Genomic DNA, 27,312 nt, shown 5'->3' on the forward strand with positions numbered 1-27,312 from the left:
GGTGGCGCACACCTATAATCCCAGCTGCTCTGGTGGCTGAGGCAGGAGAATCGCTTGAACCCTGGAGGCAGAGGATGCAGTGAGCCGAGATTGTGCCACTGCACACCAGCCTGGATGACAGAGACTCCATCTCAAAAAAAAAGATACCTGAAAATGTGGAAGCGACTTTGGAACCGGGCAATAGGCAGAGGTTGGAACAATTTGGAGGGCTTAGAAAAAGACAGGAAGATAACGGGAAAGTCTGGAACTTCCTAAAGACTTGTTCACTGGTTTTGACCAAAATGCTGACAGTGACATGGACAATGAAGTCCAGGCTAAGGAGGTCTCAGATGGAAGTGAGGAACTTATTCAGAACTGGAGTAAAGGTCATACTTGGCATGCTTTAGCAAAGGGACTGGCAGCATTTTGCCCCTGCCCTAGAGATCTGTGGAACTTGAACTTGAGAGAGATGATTTAGGGTATCTGGTGGAAGAAATTTCTAAGCAGCAAAGCATTCAAGTGGTGGCCTGGGCTGGGCACAGTGGCTCATGCCTGTAACCCCAGCAGTCTGGGAGGCTGAGGTGGGTGGACCACTTGAGCTCAGGAGTTCGAGACCAGCCTGGCCTACATGCTGAAACCCTGTCTCTACTACAAATACAAAAATTATCTGGGCGTGGTGGTACACACCTGTAGTCCCAGCTACTTGGGAGGCTGAGGCAAGACAATCAGTTGAACCTGAGGCAGAGGTTGCAGTGAGCTGAGATCATGCCACTGCATTCCAGCCTGGGCAACAGAGAGAGACTCCATCTCAAAGAAAAAAAAAAAAAAAAGGCCTTCTGGCTGTTTCTAAAAGTGTATGCTCGTATGCATGAAGAAAGAGATGGTCCGAAATTAGAATTTATATTTAAAAGGGAGCAGAGCATAAAGTTTGTAAAACTTGCAGCCTGACCATGCAGTAGAAAAGAAAACGCCATTTTCTGGGGAGAAATTTCAGCTGGCTGCAGAAATCTGAATAAGTAACAAGGAGCCAAATGTTAATTCACAGGCCCAGAGGCCTAGGAGGGAAAAATGGTTTTGTGAGCTGGGCCCAGGGCCCTGCTGCTCTGTGCAGTCTTGGGACATCCTGCATCCCAGGTGCTGCAGCTCCAGCCATGGCTAAAAGGAGCCAAGGTACAGCTTGGGCCACGGCTTTGAAGCATGCAAGCCCCAACTCTTGGTGGCTTCCATGTGACGTTGGGCCTGTGGGTGTGCAGAAGACAAGAACTGAGGTTTGGTAACCTCTGATTCTCAAACCACCTAGATTTCAGAAGACATACAGAAATGCCTGGATATCTAGGCAGAAATCTGCTGCAGGGGCAGAACTCTTATGAAGAACCTCTACTAGGGCAGTGTGGAAGGGAAATGTAAGGTTGGAGCCCCCACACAGAGTCCCCACTGGGATACTGCCTAGTGGAGCCATGAGAAGAGGGCCACCATCCTCCAGACCCCAGAACAGTAGATCTACCAACAGCTTGCACCATGCACCTGGAAAAGCCACAGGCACTCAACTCTAGCCCATGAAAGCAGCCATGGGGGCAGTACCCGGCAAAGCCACGGCAGCAAAGCCAGCTGTGGTCTTGGGAGCCTACCTGTTGTATCAGCATGCCCTGGATGTGAAACATGGAGTCAAGGGAGATTATTTTGGAGCTTTAAGATTTAAAGACTGCCCTGCTGGGCTCTGCACTTGCCTGGGGCCTCTAGTCCCTTTGTTTTGGCCAATTTCTTCCATTTGGAATGTGAGCATTTACCCAATGTCTGTACCCCCATTGTATCTTGGAGGTAACTAACTTGTTTTTTATTTTATAGGATCATAGGCAGAAGGGATTTACTTTGTCTCATATGAGACTTTGGACTTGGACTTTTGAGTTAATGCTGGAATGAGTTATGGGGGACTGTTGGGAAGGCATGACTAGTTTTGAAATGTAAAAAGGACATGAGATTAGGAAGGGGCCAGGGTAGTATGATACGGTTTGGCTCTTGTCCCCACCCAAATCTCATTGTGAATTGTAATCCCCAGGTGTTGGAGGAGATGATTGAATCACGGAGGCAGAAAACCCCCTTGCTATTTTTGTGATAGTGAGTTTTCATGAGATCTGGTTGTTTAAGGGTGTGTGGCACGTTGGCCGGGCTTGGTGGCTCATGCCTGTAATCCCAGCACTTTGGGAGGCCAAAGCGGGTGAATCATCTGAGACCAGGAGTTCGAGACCAGCCTGGCCAACATGGTGAAACCCCATCTCTATTAAAAATATAAAAATTAGCCAGGTGTGGTGGTGCATGCCTGTAATCCCAACTACTTGGGAGGCTGAGGCAGGAGAATCGCTTGAGCCCAGGAGGCAGAGGTTGCAGTGAGCCGAGATCACGCCACTGCACTCCAGCCTGGGCAACGAGAAGGAGACTCCATCTCAAAAAGCAAACAAACAAACAAAAGTGTGTGGCACCTCCTCCTTCACACTCTCTGTCTCCCGCTCCACCATGGTTAAGATATGCTTGCTTTCCTTTCGCCTTCAACCATGACTGTAAGTTTCCCGAAGCCTTTCAGCCATGTTTCCTGTTAAGCCTACAGAACTGTGAGTTAATCAAACCTATTTTCTTCATAAACTACCCAGTCTTAGGCAGTTCTTTTTAACAGTATAAAATGAACTAATACAAGTGATTAAGTCTTTATTAGCTAGAATCTTAGAAATCTCAGTATTAGAAAGGACCCTACAGATCATAATAAAATTAGCCATCCTATGCTAGAACTCTACACTGCGGTATCTAGCACATACATCTAAAATCTCATTAGCTGTCTGACTCTTCCTTTTATTGTCTCCCTGTAGCTTCCACTCACTGACTCCACACTTCTTTACTCATGGTAAAAACCTAGTAATTTCTCTCACAAGTCAATATTCCAAATGCCTAAAGACAATGATCAAGTCTGTAAGTCCTAAATAGTCCAGGTTCCTTTTTCTGTTTGTTTTATGACATAGGTGTCCAATCCCTTTTAACATCTGGTTATTATTTTTATATATGATTCTTAACAGCATCTCACTCAACACTGGATACAGAACTTCAAATATGGCTGTACTGCCTCTTTTGACAGTAGTCAGGGCAGTACCTGAAATGAGTAAAGGCAGAAGAATTTGTCTAGCAAAGGTACCGATTCCTTAGGACATTTTAATAAGCTTTTTGCTCCACCACACTGAGGCAAATAAAACTTATCAAACTAATGAGTTGAAAATGAGTACGAACAACAGTTTCAAAGAAAATGTAATAAATGAAATTAATTTTCTGAGAATTGTCTTTAGAAAATGTCACATTCAAAATCACAAACTTACATAATAAATCCAAGAAAGGCTTTTATCTTCAAAGACATAAATTTTTTGTTTTGTTTTTGAGATAGGGTCTTTCTCTGTTATCAGGCTGGAGTGCAGCCGCAGCTCATGGCTCACTGCAGCTTCGACCTCCTGGGCTCAAGTGATCCTCCAGCCTCAGCCTTCCTAGTAGCTGGGACTCCAGGTAAGTGCCACTGTGCCCATCTAATTTTTGTGTTTTTTTGTAGAGACAGGGTTTTACCATGTTACCCAGGGTGGTCTGGAACTCCTGGGCTCAAATGATCCACCTGCCTCAGCCTCCCAAAGTGCTGGGATTACAGACGTGAGCCACCATGCCCAGCAAGGTATAAATTTTAATTAAATATTTAAATGATATACACAGGGCAGTATTCCAAAAAATGGTAATTCTTCAGGCCACAGAAGTAAAATGATTAGTTCTTTTGAAAGATATATTACTAGCAAGATCTTCATTTTATAAAACAAGTTAAGCACATCTGAAAGCCGGGGAAGTTTTACTTTTTCACTTCTCTTGATAGTATATCTTTATGTAACTTTTGTAATTTTAAAATTTCAAAGAGCAAAGTTACTTGTTTGAGCTCAGTTTATCAGCTGTAAAAGACACAGGCAAAGTACTCTAGAAGGTTTCTATGAAGCTATATGGTCTCTGTTATTACTGAGAATTTCAGTATAGAAATAAAGCCAAGACTATTCACAGAAAGAAAAGTATAAGTAGATAATTCAATTTCTAACTAGCAAATTAACAGCATTACAAAATGGCAAGTTTGAAGAGAAACATTTTAAACATGGAAAGAATTCCCAGACAGATTTGGAAAAAGTACATAATTTTAAAAGAACACAATCTGGTATAAAATTCTTGTCTTTCTTGCTTTGTAAACTATAAACAAACCTTCACAAGCAAAAAAATAATTTGTGCACTAAATAAGAGGGTACACTGTGCAAAAATTCAGAATTTTAATACCTTTTTTAGTCTCCATAAACTTTTCATAATTATCTGGAAAATCATCTTCTGGCTTAGATTTTTCCAATGGTGCCACAACTGCTTTTCCTTCCTCTTCTTCATCTTCATTAAACCACATTTCTTCATCCTCTTCCAAGGCTTTTGCATCTCTGCGAAATCTGTTACTACGCAATATAGATGGTACACTGTAAGAAATATATCACAAATATTGAGTAATGATTTAAAGTTCATGATCAGATTGAATTGAAGGAAAAATATGTATAACCAAGAGGAACTGAAGTAATTTTAACTGACTATAATTTATATCAAAATAATCTCTGTAATGATAGAAGATGTAACCAGAGAACACTCCAAAATATTTTAGGATGTTGTAAATTAAACTAAATATTCTTCTTAAGTTACAATATAGAGTAGTAATTCATCATATAAATGATATGGGGTATGGGGGACACTTTACCCTCCTATTCAACTCTATGCTATGCAGTGATGGAAAGAAAATTCCTCAGTAAATTTCACATGGAAAATCTGAACTACAAACAATTTTGGACACAATCTTGTAGGCTATAAAAGCAGTATACTTAAACAATACCTGTTCAGTTTCTGATTTTGTCTGTCTTTTTCTTGCTCATATTTAGTCTTCAATCCTTTGAATGTCTGAACATATTCAATCGATTCAAGTGCTTTATAAAAGTTTTCAACTATATGGGCAGTAAGAGACTTGATATCTTCCTGTATTAAGCACAAAATTTACATTTAAAATATAAGACAATGCTTGTTAGAAGAAAAACTTTAAAATTTTGTTTCGTAGTTCTAAAGCTGATCAAAAAAGGTTTTTCAAAATCACCTTCCAAAATGTAATGTCCTGGTTTCTTTACACATGAATCAGGACTGCACAGAAAACTTGAAAAAAAAGGAGAAGCAATTTACTGGAGCCCTTTTGTAGGACTATAAAGAACATTTGAAAAGTAAATAGATTTATTTTACATCTTCTGTTTATTTTTTGTGTGTATATATATATATATAGCAGTTTACAATTTAAAAAGCACTTTTACATACAATTTCATTTGATCTTCACAACAATTCTATGAGATAGGTTTTTATTATCCCCATTTTAGAGAAAAACAAAATTGAGGCTCTAAGAGAGGCTGGATGGTTTGATCCAGAGCACACAGCTGGTTAGAGGGCAGATGTTAAAATTACGTTTTCAAAACACTCACGCTGATGGATACCCCAAATACCCGGACTTGATCATTACACATTCTATGCATGTAAAAATAAATACATGTACCAAATACATCTGTACATTACGTATTAATAAAAGAAAAACACATTTTCAACAAACAGGTCTTATTTAATGACTTCCTGTTTAACTGCTATCAAAATGGGATATGGTTGCGGTGGTTTTCTTTCTGGTACGTTTGTTAAGTTTTCAAATGAGCCTAACTCTGCCACATATATTATATAGGAGCTGGCAAAGGCTTGATGACAAAGATATCTCTCTCAAGCCTTTCCCACATCAGAGGCTGGCTTTCACACTTAGAAGAAGAAAAAACAACAGAGGATACGTCTTACCTAAATAATAAGAAGCAAAGATTTCTCTGACTATATTATACACACAGATCTGATAAACTATCTGGAATTCTATTGCCTATTCCTATAGTCTTCCAATAGTATAATATCTGTGAAATAAACTAATTGATATTGTAATAACTTCTAAATTCTAAACCATCACTGCAAATGCATGCATGCCAAGTGGCTTATTTAAAAAAAAAATTAAAGTTGTGATTCAGGACTTTACAGATAACACTACATAGTAAGAAACACACAGGCCATTTCTTGAAAAGATACACCTTAATTTGGTTGCATTATGGATTTTAAGTCTTAAAACTAGTTCTCCTGTACTTCTCAATTAAAAAAAATACACACATCAGAAATTGGAAACGTAGGTAATGGCTCTATGTTGTATGTGAAACAAAAAAATACATTAAGTTTTGGGGCACAAGGTACACAAATCAACCACTCAAACTTATTTTCAGAAAAATAATTCCATCATGGGCATAGGGACAGGGTTGTAAACCCTACCATTTGCTTTATCTGTATCTCACCAAAATTTTAAAGGAGAAAAATATAAAGTAAATAAAATATAAAGCTTTGATTTATTGCAGCAGTACGATGGGAACTAGTGAGCTAGTTAACCATGTTCCTTCTTTTACCAGGTTAAAGACTTCTATCCTCTTCATCCTTTTAAAAATCACATACTTGGCAATTGACCACTTTTGGAAAAACAATCCAGTCGGCTAAATAATCTTCATATGAGAATAGCATGTTATCAGCAGAAATCTGATTTGTAAGAAATAAAACTAGAGAATGAATTTCTAGCTTGGACTTTCATTTTTCAAATTATTTCCAGCCAGGTGCAGTGGCTCACACCTGTAATCCAACACTTTGGGAGACTGAGGTGGGAGGACTGGTTGAGCCTAGGAGTTTGAGACCAGCCTGGGCAAGAAAGGGAGACCCCATACCTAAAAAAAAATTACAATTAGCTAGGCACTTTAGTGCATGCCTGTAGTTCCAACTACTCAGGAGGCTAACGTGGGAGGATCTGCTTGAGCCCAGGAGGTCGAGGCTGCAGTGAACTGTGATTACATTATTGCACTCCAGCTTGGGCAACAGCATGAGACCTTGTCTCAAACAAAACAAAACAAAAAATTAAACCCAAATTATTTCCAACTATGTGGCCATTTCCTCAGTGGAATGATTTCGGTGTGTTTAAGTACAGGCGAAGTAAATTTGTTGTACTGGTTCTACAGTTATCTGTTGCATTCCTGTTATTCACATAGATTGCCCTCCAGATTGTTTAGGACAAATCTTCTGTTGCTTAAAACTAAGCTGGGATAAAGCTTCAAGTTCTGACTGGTCCTGATTGTGCTACTATCCAAAAGGATGTTCTTGAATAGGTCACTTAATAACTTTGGGTGTCTTAATTTCCTGATCTCTAAAATACGGTAATTGGAGTAGTCCATCTAACTTCCTGATCTCTTTAACTTAAAATTCTAGGATTCCATCCTACCTTTTATGCACGTTGTATTAACGTCTACCAAACGAATTTTTTTTTTTTTTTTTTGAGACAAGAGTCTTGCTCTGTCACCCAGGCTGGAATGAAATGACACAATCTTGGCTCGCTGCAACCCCACCTCCTGGATTCAAGTGATTCTTGTGCCTCAGCTTCCCAGGTGGCTGGGACTACAGGCGTGTGCCATCACACTCAGCTAATTTCTGTATTTTTAGTAGAGACGGGGTTTCATCATGTTGGCCAGGCTGGTCACGAACTCCTGACCTTAAGTGATCAGCCCGCCCAGGTCTCCCAAAGTGCTGGGACTACAGATGTGAGCCACCACACCCAACCCCAAAGGAATTATTTTTCCATCTTTCTATTCTTTTTAAATCACTACCTCTACAATAAAAATATCATCTTTTCCTAAAAGATCACGTGAATAAGGCATGATTGACCGAAATGTTCACATACACCAAATGAGATCATGAAACATTTGGCCAATAAAAATGGAACTGAGAAAATCAAGTAAATATGGGCTGAAAGACTATGCTGAATTTCACTTTTATATTTCACAATTAAAAATATTAGCATTTAAAAATATTAGTGTCAAAAATAAAAACCACTAAACTATAACCATGTGGCAAATAAGAATTAAAAAGCTACTGATTTTTAAAATTTCAGTTTATTAGAATAGATTCTAAGACACATGGAATATATAATTTCAGGGGTGAAAAGGGAATGAAGTCACTTTGCTTACATATAATTCTTTTACTTTTACATAAAAAATCATTTACATATAATCACATATAATAACGGTTGTTTTATATAAACTTACCACTCTTATAAATTCAAACAACTCAATAACAGCTGAATTCAACAGATTGTACCGAGTTCCATTATCCAGAAGTGCATTTATAACTGGCTCAAAAAGATTTCCCTTGGTGATGTAACGATTATAAAATTCATCTTTAAGTCCAATTATCCGCCTCATAAAGCGAAGGGCACCTAATTAAAAATAATATAGGGAATAAGTTAATGATCTTACTAAAATCAATTATTATACAGGTGTTTTTCCACCATAAAGCAATGTATATGCTCTTCTAAAATGAAAAGTAAAACTGTGCATAAAGTAAAAAGTAAACTCCTCTAAAATGAAAAGTAAAACTGTCTGGTAAAACTGGACTTTGAGGAAAACAGAGCTGCAGAGGACCGCTCAAAACCTGTACAACTTTGTAGCCAGAACTAACAACAACAACAACGACAAAAAACAGTAATTGGAATCTAGGAGATAAACTACCCAGGCAGGTAGCTCTATGACAGAGATTTAAAAATATGCAAAATCCAGACAGCAAATGCTAACAGTATTTAGAGCAGTGCTGGTGGATGCTGAGACAATGCAGTGAAGGCAGCTCAGAATCAGTGGGGGCACTGTCATTAAGGTGGGCACAGGAGTGGGCAACCCACTATGAGCTAAGATTGCCTTGCCTCTCTGAGGGAGGGAGCTTTAGAGGCAAAAGCTTGTTTTTAGTTTTCTGAAAATACAGCTAAAGTGTGGGCAGCAAGCCACCCAGGTGCCGAGGCAAGAGACTGAGGGCGCGAGCTGTTCTACTATAATAAAATATATAAAATAAGAATAGTTATACTAGATATAGATCTTACACACGATTATATATGAATATCACTAATCATTAGTTTGTAGTAATTATTCTTTATTCCAATATTATAATAATCCTCTCTCTGCAATCATAACCTAGGAAAAACCAGGCCATGCAGAGATAGGAGCTGAGGGGACATAGTGAGAAGTGACCAAAAGACAAGAGTGCAAGCCTTGTGTTATGCCTGGACAGGGCCACCAGAAGGCTCCTTGGTCTAGCGGTAATGCCAGCGTCTGGGAAGATGCCTGTTGCCAAGCAGACCATGGTCTAGCAGTAGCGTGTCAAGGAAAAACACCCGCTACTTAGCAGACTGGGAAAGGGAGTCTCCCTTTCCCAGGGGGAGTTTAGAGAAGACTCTACTCCTCCACCTCTTGTGGAGGGCCTGACAGGCCCACCCGCAGTTATCCAGAGGCCTAATCGTCTCCGTGATGCTGTGCTTCAGTGGTCATGCTCCTAGTCCACCTTCATGTTCCATCCCGTACACCTGGCTATGCCTTCTAGATAGCAGTAGCAAATTAGTGAAAAGTACTAAAAGTCTCTGATAAGCAGAAATAATGGTATAAGCTGTCTCTCTCTCTTTCTCCTTTCTCTCTCTGCCTCGGCTGCCAGGCAGGGAGGGGCCCCCTGTCCAGTGGACACGTGACCCATGTGGCCTTACCTATCATTGGAGATGGTTCACACTCCTTATTCTGCCCCTTTGTCTTGTATCCAATAAATATCAGCGCAGCCTGGCATTCGGGGCCACTACCAGTCTCCGCGTCATGGTGGTAGTGGTCCCCCGGGCCCAGCTGTCTTTTATCTCTTTGTCTTGTGTCTTTATTTCTACAATCTCTCGTCTCTGCACACGGGGAGAAAAACCCACCAACCCTGTTGGGCTGGTCCCTACACTAAAGAGGCTTCTGATGCCAGATGCCAATCACATAACAGGAGATCTAAAGGTTTTTTACTTCTCTGATAAAGGCTATCTCCACTTACACTATTCTACTCCTTGCCTTGAAAAAAAACATTTGTGCTGAGGTGGGCGGATCACGAGATCAGGAAATCGAGACAAGCCTGGCCAACATGGTGAAACCCCGTCTTTACTAAAATACAAAAATTAGTCAGGTGTGCTGGCAGGCGCCTGTATTTCCAGCTACTCGGGAGGCTGAGGCAGGAGAATCACTTCAACCCGGGAGGTGGAGGTTGCAGTGAGCTGAGATCGTGCCACTGCACCCCAGCATGGGTGACAGAGTGAGACTCTGTTTCAAAAAACAAACAAACAAACACATTTGTGAACCAATCCTATCTCCGTATTATAGTTACATCATTCTCTTATGTACCAATTGCTTACAAGCTATTTTACCTGGCTAAATATGCACTGCGGCAGATCAGATTGTATTTGTTAAAAGTAAAACAGAGTAATGAATAAGTACAATTTGATTTCACATTTTAGGACACTGAAAAGAAATCTCCTTTTTAACTCGTGACTAGCTAAATAAAGCTTACTAAATTTAGCAATATTACTGCTAAAAATCTTATGGAACAGGAAGGACTATAATTTCAATCCTTTATTTCTATATTTGTTGATCCTTTAACTTGTATCCTTTCCCCTAAGTAGTTTATTCTACAGACACCACTAGCCAAATCTTCAAAACACAAGGCTTCTGATTTTATAAGTCATTTTCTCATTCCAACCCTTTGTTCATAGATGAAACTCATTAAATAAAGAAGCTGTGCCTGTCACAAGAGGTTCTAAACATTATCTGAGAATAAAACAGAAATAGGCCACATAAGGTATAAATGTTAACTGTAACACCAAACAAGTATGGGTAGAAGTGTTAGACTTACAGTCTTCCCTCTTTTTGTGGCAGGATGAGAAATGGTTTACTTAAGATACAAAAGACTGAAGCACTGGCAAGTGTGTGAGCAAAGAGGCACACTTCTACACTGCTGGTAAATGAACTGACACGTACACAAAACTACAGTTACAACAGCACTGCTTATAATAATAGAAATCTTGAAACAATATAAACATTTAAATATTGGAAATTGTGGCTGGGTGCGGTGGTTCACGCCTGTAATCTCAGCCCTTTGGGAGGCTGAGGAGGGTGGATCAGGAGGTCAGGAGTTTGAGACCAGCCTGGCCAACATGTTGAAACCCCATCTCTATTAAAAATACAAAAAATTAGCCAGGTGTGGTGGCAGGCACTTGTAATCCCAGCTACTTGAGAGGCTGCGGCAGGAGAATCACTTGAACCCGGGAAGCAGAAGTTGCAGTGAGCCGAGACTGCGCCACTGCACTCCACCCTGTGCAACACAGCCAGACTCCGTCTCAAAAAAAAAAAAAAAAAAATTGGAAATGCATTCAATTGACATGTTCATATTAATGGAAGTATTCTGCATCAAAAAGTACTATGTAATGAGAGCCAAATAGGAAAATCTGTCTTAAGAACATCAACCATTCCAAAATTAATATAAAAATATAATGTAATTCCAATCAAAATGAACTGGATACAATCAGTTATTATGAAAGAAAAAAATGTCTAAGAACAACCAAGAAGAGTACGAAAAACAAAAGTGAAGGGTTCTCAGTAGGTATTAAACCTTACAACAGAGACACTATAATGCCTGGCATAATATAATAAACACTGGTTTTTTGTTTGTTTTTTGAGACAGTCTTGCTCTGTTGCCCAGGCTACAGTACAGTGTTGCAATTTCAGCTCACTGCAACCTCCATCTCCCGGGTTCAAGCGATTCTCCTGCCTCAGCTTCCTGAGTAGCTGGGATTACAGATATACACCACCATGCCTGGCTAATTTTTGTATTTTTAGTAGAGACAGTTATGTTGCCCAGGCTGCTCTCGAACTCCTGACCTCAGGCGATCCACCCGCCTTGGCCTCCCAAAGTGCTGGGATTACAGGCGTGAGCCACTGCGCCTGGCCAACACTGGTACTTTTTCATTTGGTGAAATTAAATGACAGTCCAGAAATAAAAGTATATATATGTTAACTTATTTAACAAAAATGATATTTCAATTCAGAAGGAAAGAGGAAAGGTATGGTTGCCTTAATAAAGATGCTGATACTTTGGCTATACATCAAGGAAACACTCATTTCAAACACTCTCATTTCAAACTATATGCAAAAACAAATTTCACACGTGTTACATATATAAATGTAAAAAACGAAACAAAGATATTAGAAGAAAGTGAGAATATCTGCATAATCTTAGGAAATAGACTTTCCTAAGCAAAACAAAAAACCCAAAAGTCATAAAAGGAAAAGAGAGACATTTTTGTCATCATAAGGAAATTTCAAAGTTATTTGGAAAACAATACTATAAATAAAGGCAAAGACAAAAGACAATGAAGATGGACATTTTCTCCTCAAAACATGATAAATTGTTAATATCTCTAATATACAAAAAGCTCTAAGAAAAAGATAACTGGCAATTCACAACAGATAAAAATGCAAAGTACACTAATATATGAAAAGATGCTGTCAGGGAAAATGCAAATTAGAATAACAATGAGATACCACATTTTTCATTATCAGATTGATAACATTTTAAAATTAGTAACACTGAATGCTGAGAGAATGTCAAAGTGCTTCAATTTTGGGGGAAGTAATCTGGCAGCTATATGGTAAATTAAAACTTAGAGATAAATTAAAAAGTATAAAACAGATAAACATTTTGTCTTACCAATCCCATTATTGAGAATCTATCCTATAGAAAGAAATAAATCAGTACTTACAAGATGTATGTACTAGACTATTTACCACAGTGAGATGTGGAGTGGCAAAAAAGCAAAAACAATCTTGTAATTTATCCACTGGAGAATGGCAGAAGAATCTGTGGAAGAGCCATACTATAAAATCTTACTCAGCTATCTCCAGGAATAAAATTAGTCTATATAATATTGATTAAGCTAGAGTAGTATTAGGGGGCTGAGAAATGTGTTGGTATGATACTGTTTTGTAAATATAAAAAACACAAAAAAATCCTCTATACATGTGTGAATATGTTTATTACATAAATTGGTGCAGGTATGAAAAAAAGAAATAATGCAGACAGTTAACACTGGCTATTTTTAAGTCCATAAAAATAAAGATTAGGGAGATTAACGTTTTCTCTATACATTAAATGTCTATATTTAAAATATAATTTTTATGGTCAGAATAAAACCACAAAGTACTTTTCATTTGGAGGGAGAATGTTTCTTTCTCTATTTGCAGGTGAAATTATAGAGGTGAAAGTTTATAGTCTGCTAAAAATCAACATTGACGCAAATATCAGGATAATTATAAAGAGTACTAAATGACAGTTTGATGAAGTAGATGTCAGGACTGGTTCTGTTAGTAAAATGCTGTCACTGCACATGGTAACATATCACAACAAAAGTTGGGCTCATTAAATCTAAATGTGAGCAATATGTGGGTGGGAAAATCACAACCTAGTCCTCTTGCCCTTTAAATAAGAACAAAAGAATAGGACTTCTCACAATCATCTCATTCATAGAATATGAATAAATAACTTCAAATGGGTAACTTCAGCTTTATCTCTATTAAAAATGTTGCTCCTTAAAACATTTTATACTTACACAAGGCCAGAAAAGTGTGCTTTGAATTCATCAAGACCAAGACTCTTCTTAGCAAGTCCTTGTTCATAATATAGTTTTTTATGTGATATGTGTGATGTTCCACACAAAATGTGAGTAACTCTAAAATTAAGGCAAGTAGCTGTGCTGTTTGATAATTATCTACAAAAGAAAGTAATCTCATGAAAATAAATATTGAATATATCTAAATAAATAAATAAAGCTTACATCCTACATTTTATAACAAAATCTAAACTGTAATTCCTCCATTTTTTTTTTTCTTTTTGAGACAAAGTCTCACTCTGTCACCCATTTTGGAGTGTGGTGGCGTGATCATGGCACATTGCAGCTTCCACCTCCCAGGCTCAACTGATCCTCCCACCTCAGCTGCCAGAGTAGCTGGAACTACAGATGTATGCCACCATGCTAGCTAATTTTTTTTTTTTTTTTTTTTTCAATTTTTTGTAGAGATGGGGCTTCACTATGTTGTCTGGGCTGGTCTCAAACTCCTGGGCTCAAGCGACGCTCCCACCTGAGCTTCCCAAAGTGCTGGGATTACAAGTATAAGCCCCTGCACCTGGCCTATTTCCTCCATTTTCATATCCATTAAAAAGGCTGTAGATTTTTACTTTTTCATTAGGCAGACTCTCCAGAAGCATATTATCAGTTTTACCTACTAGATAACTTAGACTCATATTTGCATAAAATATGAAATACAGAAAGAAAAATAAAAATATATGAACATGATTGTTCATATTGTTAAAAAATACTTAAAACTTGTTGTTTTAAGTATTTGTTAAATACTTGTTAAAAAAATACTTAAAACTTTTTGCCTAAAGTGGCTCAATGCAAATTTATCAAGAAAAATTATATGCTTTTAGAAAAGACATTTTAAGAAAAGGATATTTTTGGCTGTTTGAATATCAAGTGAAAAATATTATATCAAGATTCTTTTTTTTTTTTTTTTTTTGATACGGAGTCTTGCTTTGTCGCCCAGGCTGGAGTGCAGTGGTGCGATCTTGGCTCACAGCAAGCTCCATCTCCCGAGTTCATGACATTCTTCTGCCTTAGCCTCCAGAGTAGATGGGACTGCAGGCGCCCGCCACCACGCCCGGCTAATTTTTTTGTATTTTTAGTAAAGATGGGGTTTCACCGTGTTAGCCAGGATAGTCTCGATCTCCTGACCTCGTGATCTGCCCGTCTCAGCCACCCAAAGTGCTGGGATTACAGGCGTGAGCCACTGCGCCCAGCCTAAGATTCTTAAACATGATTTAATATAATTTCATATACAACTTTTTTTTTTTTTTTTGAGACGGAGTCTCGCTCTCTAGCCCAGACTGGAGTGCAGTGGCACGATCTCAGCTCACTGCAAGCTCTGCCTCCCGGGTTCACGCCATTCTCCTGCCTCAGCCTCCCGAGTAGCTGGGACTACAGGCGCCTGCCACAATGCCCGGCTAATTTTTTTGTGTGTTTTCAGTAGAGACGGGGTTTCACCGTGTTAGCCAGGATGGTCTCGATCTCCTGACCTCATGATCCGCCCATCTCGGCCTCCCAAAGTGCTGGGATTGCAGGAGTCAGCCACCGCGCCCAGCCTATATACAACTTTTAAAATATCAACTCATGATATCCATAGAGAGGGACCTACTGAATAAACTTGTATTTTTTTCTTTCCCTGAGGCTTTGGTTTATACATTCATGAAATGATTTTGAACTGCATCCTGAACATCAAATTTTAATTTATGTCAAGGGCTCACATGGACAATCATGCACCACCCATATTATAAGTGCTTTAGACAAAGAAATACTTTCTTGTTGTTTGAGACAGCGTATCACTATGTCACCCAGGCTGGAGGGCACTGGTGCAATTTCGGCTCAGTGCAGCCTCAACCTCCCAGACTCAAGTGATCCTGCCACCTCAGCCTCCCTAGTAGCTGGGACCACAGGGATATACCACCATGCCCAGTTTATTTTTTGTAGAGATGAGGTCTCGCTATGTTGCCCAGGCTGGTCTCTAACTCCTGGGCTCAACCGATCCTCCTGCCTCGGCCTCCCAAAATGCTGAGATTACAGGTGTGAGCCACCACGCTTGGCTAGACAAGGAAATATTAAGCTGTAAGGAAATTATAAAATCACAGTCTTACAGAATTTTTTTAAAAATGACATCATCTAGTACAACTATTCTATTTACTTGAGATTATATATGTAAATATTTTGGGGAACTACAACACTATTGGGAATACATTAGCATTCTAATAACAGAATGACCACCACATATAAATACACAAAATAAAATTCTGATATTTCAAGGATTGTTTCTACTTTAAATGCAAGTAAAGAGTTTCACTTGCTCCAGACCAATTTCTCTAACAGCCAGTACCACAGCCAAAATTTGAACTAGTCCCTCACCATTAAAAGCAATTCCTGGCCAGGTGCAGTGGCTCATGCCTGTAATCCCAGCACTTTGGGAGGCCAAGGTGGGTGGATCACCTGAGGTCAAGAGTTTGAGACCAGTCTGGCCAACATGGTGAAACTCCGTCTCTAATAAAAATATAAAAAAATTAGTTGGGCGTGGTGGTGCACACCTGTAATCCCAGCTACTTGGGAGGCTGAGGCAGGAGATTGTTTGAACCCAGGAAGTGGAGGTTGCAGTGAGCCGAAATCGTGCCACTGCACTCTAGCCTGGGTGACAGAGTGAGACTCTGTCTCAAACAAACAAAAAAAGCAATTCTTCTTTATTTCTCAATTCCCAAATTTTATTACAAAATATTGTTTAACCTTGACCCTCAATGCTCTATGTGGAAATTAAATTTAAAAAACAAAAACAGGCTGGGTGTGGTGGCTCACGCCTGTAATCCCAGCACTTTGGGAGGCCTAGGCGGGTGGATCACGATGTCAGGAGATTGAGACCACCCTGGCTAATACGGTGAAACCCCATCTCTACTAAAAATACAAAAAATTGGGAGGCTGAGGCAGAAGAATCGCTTGAACTCAGGAGGCAGAAGTTGCAGTGAGCCGAGATTGCGCCACTGCACTCCAGCCTGGGCGACAGAGCGAGACTCCATTTCAAAAAAAATAAAAAAGAAAAACAATGACCTACAGTGTTAAACAAATGTCTTGTCTTCATCTTTATAATGGGGACAAGAAATTGCTTATATCTCTAAACAGTCCAACCTCTAAACAGCCTCCTTATTTGAAACTGGCTCCCCTTTGAGATTTGATGAGGCTGGCAGAAAAGGCATGGGACAGTAGGTGCACACAGCACATGTCTTTATTAGTATCAAGCCCATACCTAGTATGCCTATTCTAAGTAGAAACAACTGCTTTTAGACTCAGATTCATGAACAATAAACATAAAGTGGTCATGAAAATTAGTTGCAAAGTAATTGGTCTTAGTTTCCTACATTTCAAAAATAAGAAATAAATCCTCAACTTTCAGACAATGCCTTCTCATAACAACAACAGAAAACAAGCTATAAATTTTCAGGGAAAAAACAACAGAATTCCAACTCATTTTCTATTTTTAATATTGGAGATAGTGGAATTACAAAAGTAAATTTGTTCTTAGATTTTGTTTTTATGCCAAAATATGCTTTTCTTAGCCTTATATAAGTGCATTACACTTAGAGTAGAAAAAAGTTTATAATTTGCATGTATTCATAAAGTATGAATTTATACTTACCGGGACAAATTGTGTTGTTTTTGTTTGATCCAACTATATTATCTAATAAAAAAATTAAAAATTAAAATAAAATACTTCAGTAATAATATCCCACGTTTCCCTAGTACTTTATAATATACAATGCATATCTTCAATCATAATCTCCTTTTATCCTCAAAATAACCATTAAGACTTGGTTGCTTCAGCAAAATTATAACTATATCTGCAATCTTTTACAAAAGTGGATGTAGATGTGGAATTATTAAAAGACAGCATAGCATAAATATTCTGATAAAAAGTAAGATTACAACCAGAGATAAAATTGACATATCTTCTTTTACCTTCTCCTATTCATCATTCAACAATTGGGATATTTCTCTTCATCTCATTTTTGTTTTATTATTTTTAATTTTTTAAAATAACATTTGCATTTGATCATCCATTATACATTCCATTTTTAAAAACAGAAAATGCAGGAATTTTTAAAACTCCAGAATAATGAATGTGTTTATGCTTTAAATTAAAAAATAAAAAAAAAAAAACTCAATTAAGTAGGCCATTATAAATAAGTTCCAATTTCTAGGAATACATTCTAGAGCACATCAAGGCACATGTGCACAGGGAAACACAAGAATGTAACTGGAGCATTATTTGTAATAGCAAAAAGCTAGAAACAAATGCACATTAGAGGCAGAATGGCTCAATTACAGCATACTCATACGAGGATTATGTAGGAGTTAAAAATAAGAACTCTATTTCAATATGAATTAGATCAATATGAACAGGTATCAATACGAATAGATCTCAAAAATAACACTGGATAAAAAATATGCAGAATATGTATGACAGACATTAAATTTATAGCAACTTTGAAAATATGAAAAATAATACCGTATATACACATCATAACAACATAAGTAAATATAGGAGTAATAAACTCCAAATTCAGCATACCTTGAGAGATGGAGGAAGAGGGGGTAGAATAGGAATGGGAATGTGAAGGGGTACATATGAAACTCCAACTATATCTGTAATGTTTTAAAAAAAAATCTGAAAAAAAACATGGCAAGTTAGTTTTGATAAAGCCAACAGGGAGTATATGAGTGTCTGTTATATTATTATCTATATATTTCTGTAAGCTGGAAGTGTTTTATTAAAATGAACATAAAAAATGCATCATTTTCATTTATATAAATGGAACCATTCTGCAAGAAAACCCTCTGTGATGTGCTTTTGTACCCATTCACCTTGACATTTTGGGGAATTATTCAGTTGATACATCAAAATTCAATTATTTTAACTGCTATATAGTATTCCATTATATGAAAAAATCATATTTTATTCATTTTCCTACCACAAACAATGCAGCAACATTCTTGTACCTGTCATGCATATGCACAAACATTCCCTAGAGTATATACTCAGAAATGGAACTGATAGTATTACATAGGGTGTGCTCATGTTTCAACTTCATTAGTTTCATAAACATTCTCCTAACTTCCTTTTAAGTGACTCTTCAGGTTAACAAATATTCTCAGATAGTGGCTAATGTTCTATTATGCCCCACATATTTCTGATTTCACTAATTAAGTTGTATGCTTTTCAAAGTCCTTTGCTTATGTTGGTATGTATTATGGTCATATGGTAACATATGAGATTGATGAAATCTCAGAGAACTGTAATATCTATGGCTGAGTTGAATATAGTAGAACTCAATTTAAAAATTGCCCCAAATTAGATACATGCAACTATAATTACCTAGAGGGATATACTAAAACCATAGGATTCTGCACTCAGACTCCTTCAAAAATATTTTTAGATTTTCACTCCATTTTAACATACTGAAAACAGAAATTGCAGCTGATGAATTACAGGTGCCGATTATATAAGAAAGAGAATATGGAAATGCAATTTTAAAAATACTAATGAAAAAGCCTTGCCCCTATAGATTAGCATATATTGGCATATGAATGTGCATTTGGAGGCTAAGTTAAGATATTTATACTATTTGCTCCTACTCATTCTAGATATCAACTCTCACAAATTTGGCAACAATGCTTTCTTTTGATAAGTGTCTACATGTCAATTCCTTGGTGTGTAATACTGTTTGCCACATTTTCTTTTTTTTTCTGCCAGTGGTCTACACATTCAGATAAACTTCTGTAGTAACAAATTATAGAAATGGCCCCTGAAAGAACAGTCTTGCCACATTTTATCATTCACTTCCATAACCCTAAGAAACAAGAAAATCATAATTTTATATTGCAGTTTAGGTTTTTCAGTCGTCATCTCCCTGTCACATAAAGTCTCAAGTAAATTGCCTGTTAGTTTAATATTTATCTCATCCTTCTTTAAAAACAGAAATCACAGCAGATAAATAAAGAGACCCTACCCTTTTCACATTTGTCTTCTGAAGTATTGGTCAAAAGTGGTGCTGTGAGAACATGCATACAATGGTTGTAGAAAAAATTTAGAAATTCACTTTTTTCAGTTTTCTGAAACATAGAATTTTTTAAACAATACTGTTACTTTTGTAAATAAAAACATCTTCAAGATTAGCAGTATATACCTTTTCCAGAACCAAAACAAAACAAAAAAAATTAGCAGTACAGATTATATATAAGAAGATACTTTAAGATACTGTGAAAAAAATCAAACACTTGGTTATACATGATGAAAGAACCAAAAACTAACTATATTCACTTTAATCTTATTTCTGTGGAACTGAAAATTAAGTCTACTTCATATTATATACTAAGTAAAAATGAAGGCCAGATAAAGATCAGATAGCATCACAAAATGTTTTTCTGAGGAAAATTATTCAAAATAATTTTTTAAAAGATGTCTGTGATACGAATATGAAATGCAGTGAAGAACCAATCTATTATAAAATACATATAATAACAACATATTACTAACAATTTATTACACTTGCAAACTGCTAAGAGAGTAGATTTTAAGTGTTCTCAATACAAATAAATACTTGAGGTAAAACAGACACAAAATAAACAACATGTAAGTCAGAAGAGCATGCACCATAATCACTATTGATCCCATTTATTTCTCTGTCTTTGTAGTGTATTGAGTTTTTCCCAAGAAAGTAACAAAGAAAGAAAATTCTCTCAACATTAAAAACAACATTCAAATGTGGGGAAAAGGCACATTTGAATCTGTTTTGGAAGAATAAAAATGTTCAGAAAGAAAAAGAACCAATTAAGTCCATGTGACAGCAACTTAACTACCTAAAATTTGGAACCCCAGATTTCACCAACTCTATCTAAATTTTAAAAACCACTGAATTACTTTATCAAGCCACTAGATGAAAAGACAAAATTTAAGTCAACTTTTAACATTTTAATATTTTATAATTTGAAAATTTGGAAAATAATGTCTATGGATTTTGCCACTATTTTTTACACAATTGGGTATACAAACTTGTAATGATTTAAAAACAATGTACATATTCTCTAAATATGAAGGAAATTTTATAAAGAAAAATATCCCTCCATATTGAGAGAATGACTATTAATATTCTGGAGTATCTAATCCTTAAGTATTAAGGACTTAATCCTTAAATCTTTTTAAATGTCTTATGTAATTAAGATCATTCAGTATATTTAAATTTTTCCTTTTTTATGATGACAAAATCACGCAACATAAAACTTGCTATTTAAAAATTTATTAGCCGGGCATGGTGGCTCACACCTGTAATCCCAGCACTTTGGGAGGCTGAGGCGGGTGGATCACCTGAGGTCAGGGGTTCAAGACCAGCCTGACCAACATGCTGAAACCCCATCTCTACTAAAAATACAAAAATTAGCCAGGTGTGGTGGCGAGCGTCTGTAGTCCCAGCTACTTGGGAGGCTGAGGCAGGAGAATCACTTGAACCCGAGAGGCAGAGGTTGCAGTGAGCTGGGATCATACCACTGCACTCCAGCCTGGCAACAGAGCGAGACTCTGTCTCAAAAAAATAATAATAATTTTATCATTTTTAAGTGTACAGTTTAGTAGTGTTAAGTATATTCACATAGTTGTGTATTAAATTTTAAGAAATTTGGCGATGCGGGCTCTTTTTTGGTTCCACACGAACTTTAAAGTATAGATCAATGGAACAGAACAGAGCCCTCAGAAATGATGCCGCATATCTACAACTATCTGATCTTTGACAAACCTGACAAAAACAAGAAATGGGGAAAGGATTCCCTATTTAATAAATGGTGCTGGGAAAACTGGCTAGCCATATGTAGAAAGCTGAAACTGGATCCCTTGCTTACACCTTATACAAAAATTAATTCAAGATGGATTAAAGACTTACATGTTAGACCTAAAACCATTAAAATCCTACAAGAAAACCTAGGCAATACCATTCAGGACATAGGCGTGGGCAAGGACTTCATGTCTAAAACACCAAAAGCAATGGCAACAAAAGCCAACATTGACAAATGGGATCTAATTAAACTAAAGAGCTTCTGCACAGCAAAAGAAACTACCATCAGAGTGAACAGGCAACCTACACAATGGGAGAAAATTTTTGCAACCTACTCATTTGACAAAGGGCTAATATCCAGAATCTACAATGAACTCAAACAAATTTACAAGAAAAAAACAACAACCCCATCAAAAAGTGGGCAAAAGACATGAACAGACACTTCTCAAAAGAAGACATTTATGCAGCCAAAAAACACATGAAAAAATGCTCATCATCACTGGCCATCAGAGAAATGCAAATCAAAACCACAGTGAGATACCATCTCACACCAGTTAGAATGGCCATCATTAAAAAGTCAGGAAACAACAGGTGCTGGAGAGGATGTGGAGAAATAGGAACACTTTTACACTGTTGGTGGGACTGGAAACTATTTCAACCATTGTGGAAGTCAGTGTGGCGATTCCTCAGGGATCGAGAACTAGAAATACCATTTGACCCAGCCATCCCATTACTGGGTATATACCCAAAGGACTATAAATCATGCTGCTATAAAGACACATGCACACGTATGTTTACTGCAGCACTATTCACAATAGCAAAGAGTTGGAACCAACCCAAATGTCCAACAATGACAGACTGGATTAAGAAAATAAATGGAATATAAAAAAAATATGTGGCATTATCAGCATGGGGGGGGGGGGATCACATGGAATGACATGAGCCATAAAAACATAGCTGGGCCTATACATGATGAGTTCATGTCCTTTGTAGGGGACATGGATGAAATGGAAATTGGAAAACATCATTCTCAGTAAACTATCGCAAGGACAAAAAACCAAACACCTCATGTTCTCACTCATAGGTGGGAATTGAACAATGAGAACTCATGGACACAGGAAGGGGAACATCATACTCCGGGGACTGTTGTGGGGTGGGGGGAGGGGGGAGGGACAGCATTAGGAGATATACCTAATGCTAAATGACGAGTTAATGGGTGCAGCAAAACAACATGGCACATGGATACATATGTAACAAACCTGCACATTGTGCACATGTACCCTAAAACCTAAAGTATAATAAAATAAGAAATTAACACATAGAGGCCAAGGGCCATAAATGGAATTCCTAACATTTTACTAAGATTTTGACAGATTACAATTTTGTATTTTACCACAAATGAATTGCTATAAGAATACCACTGCTACTTAAATACCAACTGGACAAATACTTAAAATACTTGTTTCTCAAAATTTTATTACAAAGCCACCTAAAACTGACTAGGCCAAAACATTTTTATCTCAGAGTAATTTCTTACATTAGTTGTAGCCAGCATGTTCTCCGGATCAATTAGAGTACGAAGAAGTCCCATTAACTGAACAGCGCCTCCTAGCTCAGGATCAGTATCACAGATCATTTGTTCAATTACGACATTAATAAGAAGAATATCCTGGTGGCAAAACAAAACAAAACAAAACATGTTTCCATTAGACCTGGTTTAGGATCTAAGACAAAAACACCAACTGAAAGAGCAAAGTGAGAATTATATAGAGAAAAAACGAAGAATGGAATAGCTTATTTAAACTTTTATTCCTAATGCTTTTGAAAGTTCTATAAAATACTACACACGAGAGTGAAAAAAAATCCCACTCCGAGAGAAAAAAAAAAAAAGAAGGAAAAAAGCCCACAAAAGCAGAGCATGCTGCAACTTACAGGAAGTGGAAAACAAAATTCTTTAGCAGTAATTCTTGTTCAGTAGAGGTTCTAACAGAATCTCATTTTGGGTTTCAGACTCAGGCATAAATTTAGAGGTTGACTAAACAAGCAAGATCACATGACCCTAAGACATAAATTATCTCAGCCTCTAACTAGTAAATCTTTCCTGACAAAAAAAAAGAAAAAATGACTAAAAATAACCCAATACACAACTCTTCATGCAAGTGAACACTGTGTTATATAACAATCTAATATCAAATAGATTTGTTACATTAGTAACATGCTCGTTCTCTTGCCCAGGCTGGAGTGCACTGGGGCAATCTGGGCTCACTGCCACCTCATTACAAACAAGTCTCCTGCCTCAGCCTCTTTAGTAGCTGGGATTAAAGGCGTGAGCCACCATGCCTGACTAATTTTTGTATTTTTAGTAGAGACTGTCCTGATTCTAAGCTGGCATCTCTATTTTCTGATTGGGAAATATAAAGAAAATCAGATGTTCAAATTTGTTTCATTGATTCTAAAACAGATTTCTTAAAAATTTTCACCTCTTAAAATTAAGATACATTTTGTAATTGATGGCATTTGACAGTCACTATCAGCCAAGTGGTAATCATGACAAAATTACATAAAAATCTTCTACTGACCTGTCTGGTAAGATCAAGGAAATATTAGCATCTGCGTATCTTAGGTTTGATGGATACAGTAAATAAGAGGAGACCATAAATCTTTAAAATATAAAGATTCTTTTAAAATAACACAAATGTTATCATATCTAAAAAATTAACATAAGATTTTATTCTTCAATGAGAAAACACCTAACAAAATAAGTAATTCAGTAATAACTGTATTACTTATCCAGTCAGGTTCTGTAAGTTTTACTGAATGTTTCAAAGGCCATTAATATAAAAATATGTGCAATCTGTGGCATAAAAAGATGGTATTATTGCTAAATTTACCCTTTCTGCTTGGAAAGAAACAATGACTATAGTAAAAAATGTTAATATTTCCTTTCATCTTAATACATATTTAAATATTGTAATCCATGTTGCCATAACCAAATCTGCTCCATAATACTTTGCCAAAAGGAAATGTTTGAATGCTGAGCATTTATTTTAAAAGGGCACTAAAATATCAACTGCCACTGAATATACTGATAAGTTATTTTCTGTTTCCTTCCTAAAGGTAACCACCAGCCCAGTATAGAATTCAGCATGTAGAAGACTTAATTTGGATTTTTTTTGTAATTAATTTATCTTCTCTTGTGGATTAAATTATTTTGAGGAAACACAGTTTTAAAAATGTAAAATTGTTAGCTCTCAGAAAATTCAGGAAAATGAAACCCCTTGAAGGTTGTTATAAGAAAAAAAACCCTGAGAAAGGAACTTTTCATAGTGAAAAAATCAATCACTGCTTTTCTAAGTCTTATGCATCAATTAAACAAGAAATATTTCTAATTAAAACAGGAATCAAAGCTTGAAGAGTTAAGAATTCTGAAAGTTAACAGTTTACTAAGATCATGGTCTGAGATTGATTCATGGTCATTTTATGATAAATGCCTTCAATCACACACATCACTGAAGATGGAGCAATGGGAGTGTTAATTTCAAAGTTATCTTTTGTAAAGGGTGGCATTAAGATAAACCAATGAGATTATAAAATGATTAATAAAGTAGGCATTTCTCCTTAAAGTCAGAATTAGCATCATTTGATTTTTACAACATATATAGAGAGAGAACATAAAATATTACTTCTCTATTGACTACACTGCAGCATTAGCCCAAGTTGATTCTAAAATAAAATCACTTTAAAAAACATTGAAAATAACTAACAAACACAGAAAGTATAAATCTAAGGACACATTACAAGATTAAATGCAAAACACATAAAACAACTATAATTTAATTCAATGATAACTCATGCAAGCATCAAATTAAAATTGAGAATCAAAAACTTTCCTTAACAAGTGGATCGCACATGGTGGCTCATGCCTGTAATCCCAGCACTTTAGGAGACCGAGATGGGTGGATCACCTGAGGTCAGGAGTTTGAGACCACCCTGAACAACATGGTGAAACCTTGTCTGTACCAAAAATACACAATTAGCCAGGCGTGGTGGCGCACAGAGGTTACAGTGAGCCGAGAATGCGCCATTGCACTCCAGCCTGGGCAACAAGAGTGAACCTCTGTCTCAAAAAAAACAAAAAACAAAAACAAAAGGAAGACAATTATAATTATCTCCTACTTAAAACTAAGGCATTTTTAATATTAAAAAAAGAGTATTTTAAATTATAGCTCTCTGTTCATTTTGTCCTTAAAACAGCTTAAGGGGAAAATTTAAATGTATCAGTAGTGGGAAAACACAATATTGGTCTCATTATTAAACTTTCTTTTTTTAATGTTTTTTTTTCCATAGGTGGTTGGGGAACAGGTGGTGTTTGGTTACATGAGTAAGTACTTTCGTGGCGATTTGTGAGATTTTGGGGCACCCATCACCCAAGCAGTATACACTGCATGCTATTTGTAGTTTTTTTATCCTTCACCCCCTTCCCACCCTTTCCCTGAGTCCCCAAAGTCCACTGTGTCATTCTTATGCCTTTGCATCCTCATAGCTTAGCTCTCACTTATGAGTTGGGAACATATGATGTTTGGTTTTCTATTCCTGAGTTACTGCACTTAGAAAAATAGTCTCCAATCTCATCCAGTCATTATTAAACTTTCATTCCTACTTAAAACATATTTTTTGAACAAATAAAAGCAACTTTTTAGTCATCCTAGGAAAGTACCTGACCTGTAGGTCTCCTAAGGCTTGAAATTACATTTCATTAACACTTGAAATTTAAGACCAATATTTACAAATCTGATTCTATTATAATCTATTTATCTCAATATTGGTTTGAATATCTGAGTTTTTTTTTTTAACAATAAACAAAACCAGTTGCCACATATTCTAATTTGGCCAAAGTCACAACGAGTCAGAAATCTATTACATATTCTAATTTGGCCAAAGTCACAACGAGTCAGAAATCTATTATTTTGCTCCCAAGAAAGATTAAGATTATGTTATGTTTTTTCTCTCAATAGTTTGCAAACACTACTTACTCCACAGGTAACTGACATAGAACCACAGCATTATTACTTACGTCATCACTCTGCTGAGCTTCTTGCATTACAAACTCTCGGACCATAGATGGACTAAATTCTACTAGATAAGAAAATATATCTGTAGCAGCTGATCTGACTTGCAAATCATCCATGCCCTGATAAAAGGAAAACTAGGTTACTTAGAGACTGTTAACAAAAGTTATTCTCACATTTCTTTTTTCTTTTCCAAATCCATACAGTAGCTCTCAACTTTTTGGATTAAGATGTTTTACTGCAATCAATGTGTATAACCTCACCAGTATGTTCTTCCTTTCTTTTTACAAATATTAAAACTTTTAGGCAATTCAATGATTAGTTTCTGCTGATTTTTACACTGCAAATAAATATTCAGAGAACTTAAATATAAGAATTGGCACAGGATTATAAGGCAATGCTTTACAAATGCTGTAAAAAAATAGGAAGGGGATTTATTTAAATATATGTAAAAATTTGAATAACGTCTCCTAGTTAAGACTTCAGAGTCTTCCAGAATCTGCCTTTTGTCCTGAATTTGCCAGGGTTACCCCTTAGTAACTGTTTCTATTTTCTGTGACTCACCTAATAGAGCATGCTTTTGAAAACTCTTTTTGGGCATTTCTACCCTTTTCTGCAACTTAGTTTTCTAAGGTGGTAATCCTAAATACTTTTCCCCTCCAACACATGAAGAGTACATGACTTATAAGTTACAAAATCTTGAGGTGATTCTGAAAACACTCCCCAACCCAGCAGTTCTCAAAGTGTGGTCCAGGTAATCCTGGTGAGAGGGGTCTAACAT

The 27,312-nt window shown here is 36.8% G+C and overlaps 1 protein-coding gene and 1 non-coding gene across 13 annotated transcripts in view; one reads left to right on the forward strand and one right to left on the reverse strand.

The window, feature by feature from the left end:
* The window catches only part of PPP4R3B (protein phosphatase 4 regulatory subunit 3B), a 73,485-nt gene that overhangs the window by 13,910 nt on the left and 32,263 nt on the right, over positions 1-27,312 (reverse strand). For 3 of the 12 annotated variants that reach the window (XM_030828578.1, XM_030828579.1, XM_030828581.1), the window contains 9 exons: positions 26,537-26,653; positions 23,000-23,131; positions 19,648-19,750; positions 18,210-18,305; positions 17,277-17,318; positions 13,601-13,759; positions 8,202-8,371; positions 4,901-5,040; positions 4,312-4,496 (listed from right to left, as the gene is read on the reverse strand). In XM_030828578.1, the coding sequence (XP_030684438.1) occupies positions 4,312-4,496; positions 4,901-5,040; positions 8,202-8,371; positions 13,601-13,759; positions 17,277-17,318; positions 18,210-18,305; positions 19,648-19,750; positions 23,000-23,131; positions 26,537-26,653 (1,144 nt within the window). The remainder of the gene's footprint in view (positions 1-4,311; positions 4,497-4,900; positions 5,041-8,201; positions 8,372-13,600; positions 13,760-17,276; positions 17,319-18,209; positions 18,306-19,647; positions 19,751-22,999; positions 23,132-26,536; positions 26,654-27,312) is intronic. The other 9 variants (XM_030828580.1, XM_030828583.1, XM_030828584.1 and 6 more) reach the window with 6 other exon arrangements.
* Positions 5,702-5,849, forward strand: LOC115838467. Its single transcript, XR_004033492.1, has one exon. It is a non-coding gene; the product is annotated as a small nucleolar RNA SNORA12 (small nucleolar RNA).

The sequence above is a fragment of the Nomascus leucogenys genome, chromosome 14 (assembly GCF_006542625.1).
Source record: "Nomascus leucogenys isolate Asia chromosome 14, Asia_NLE_v1, whole genome shotgun sequence".
Lineage (NCBI taxonomy): Eukaryota > Metazoa > Chordata > Mammalia > Primates > Hylobatidae > Nomascus > Nomascus leucogenys.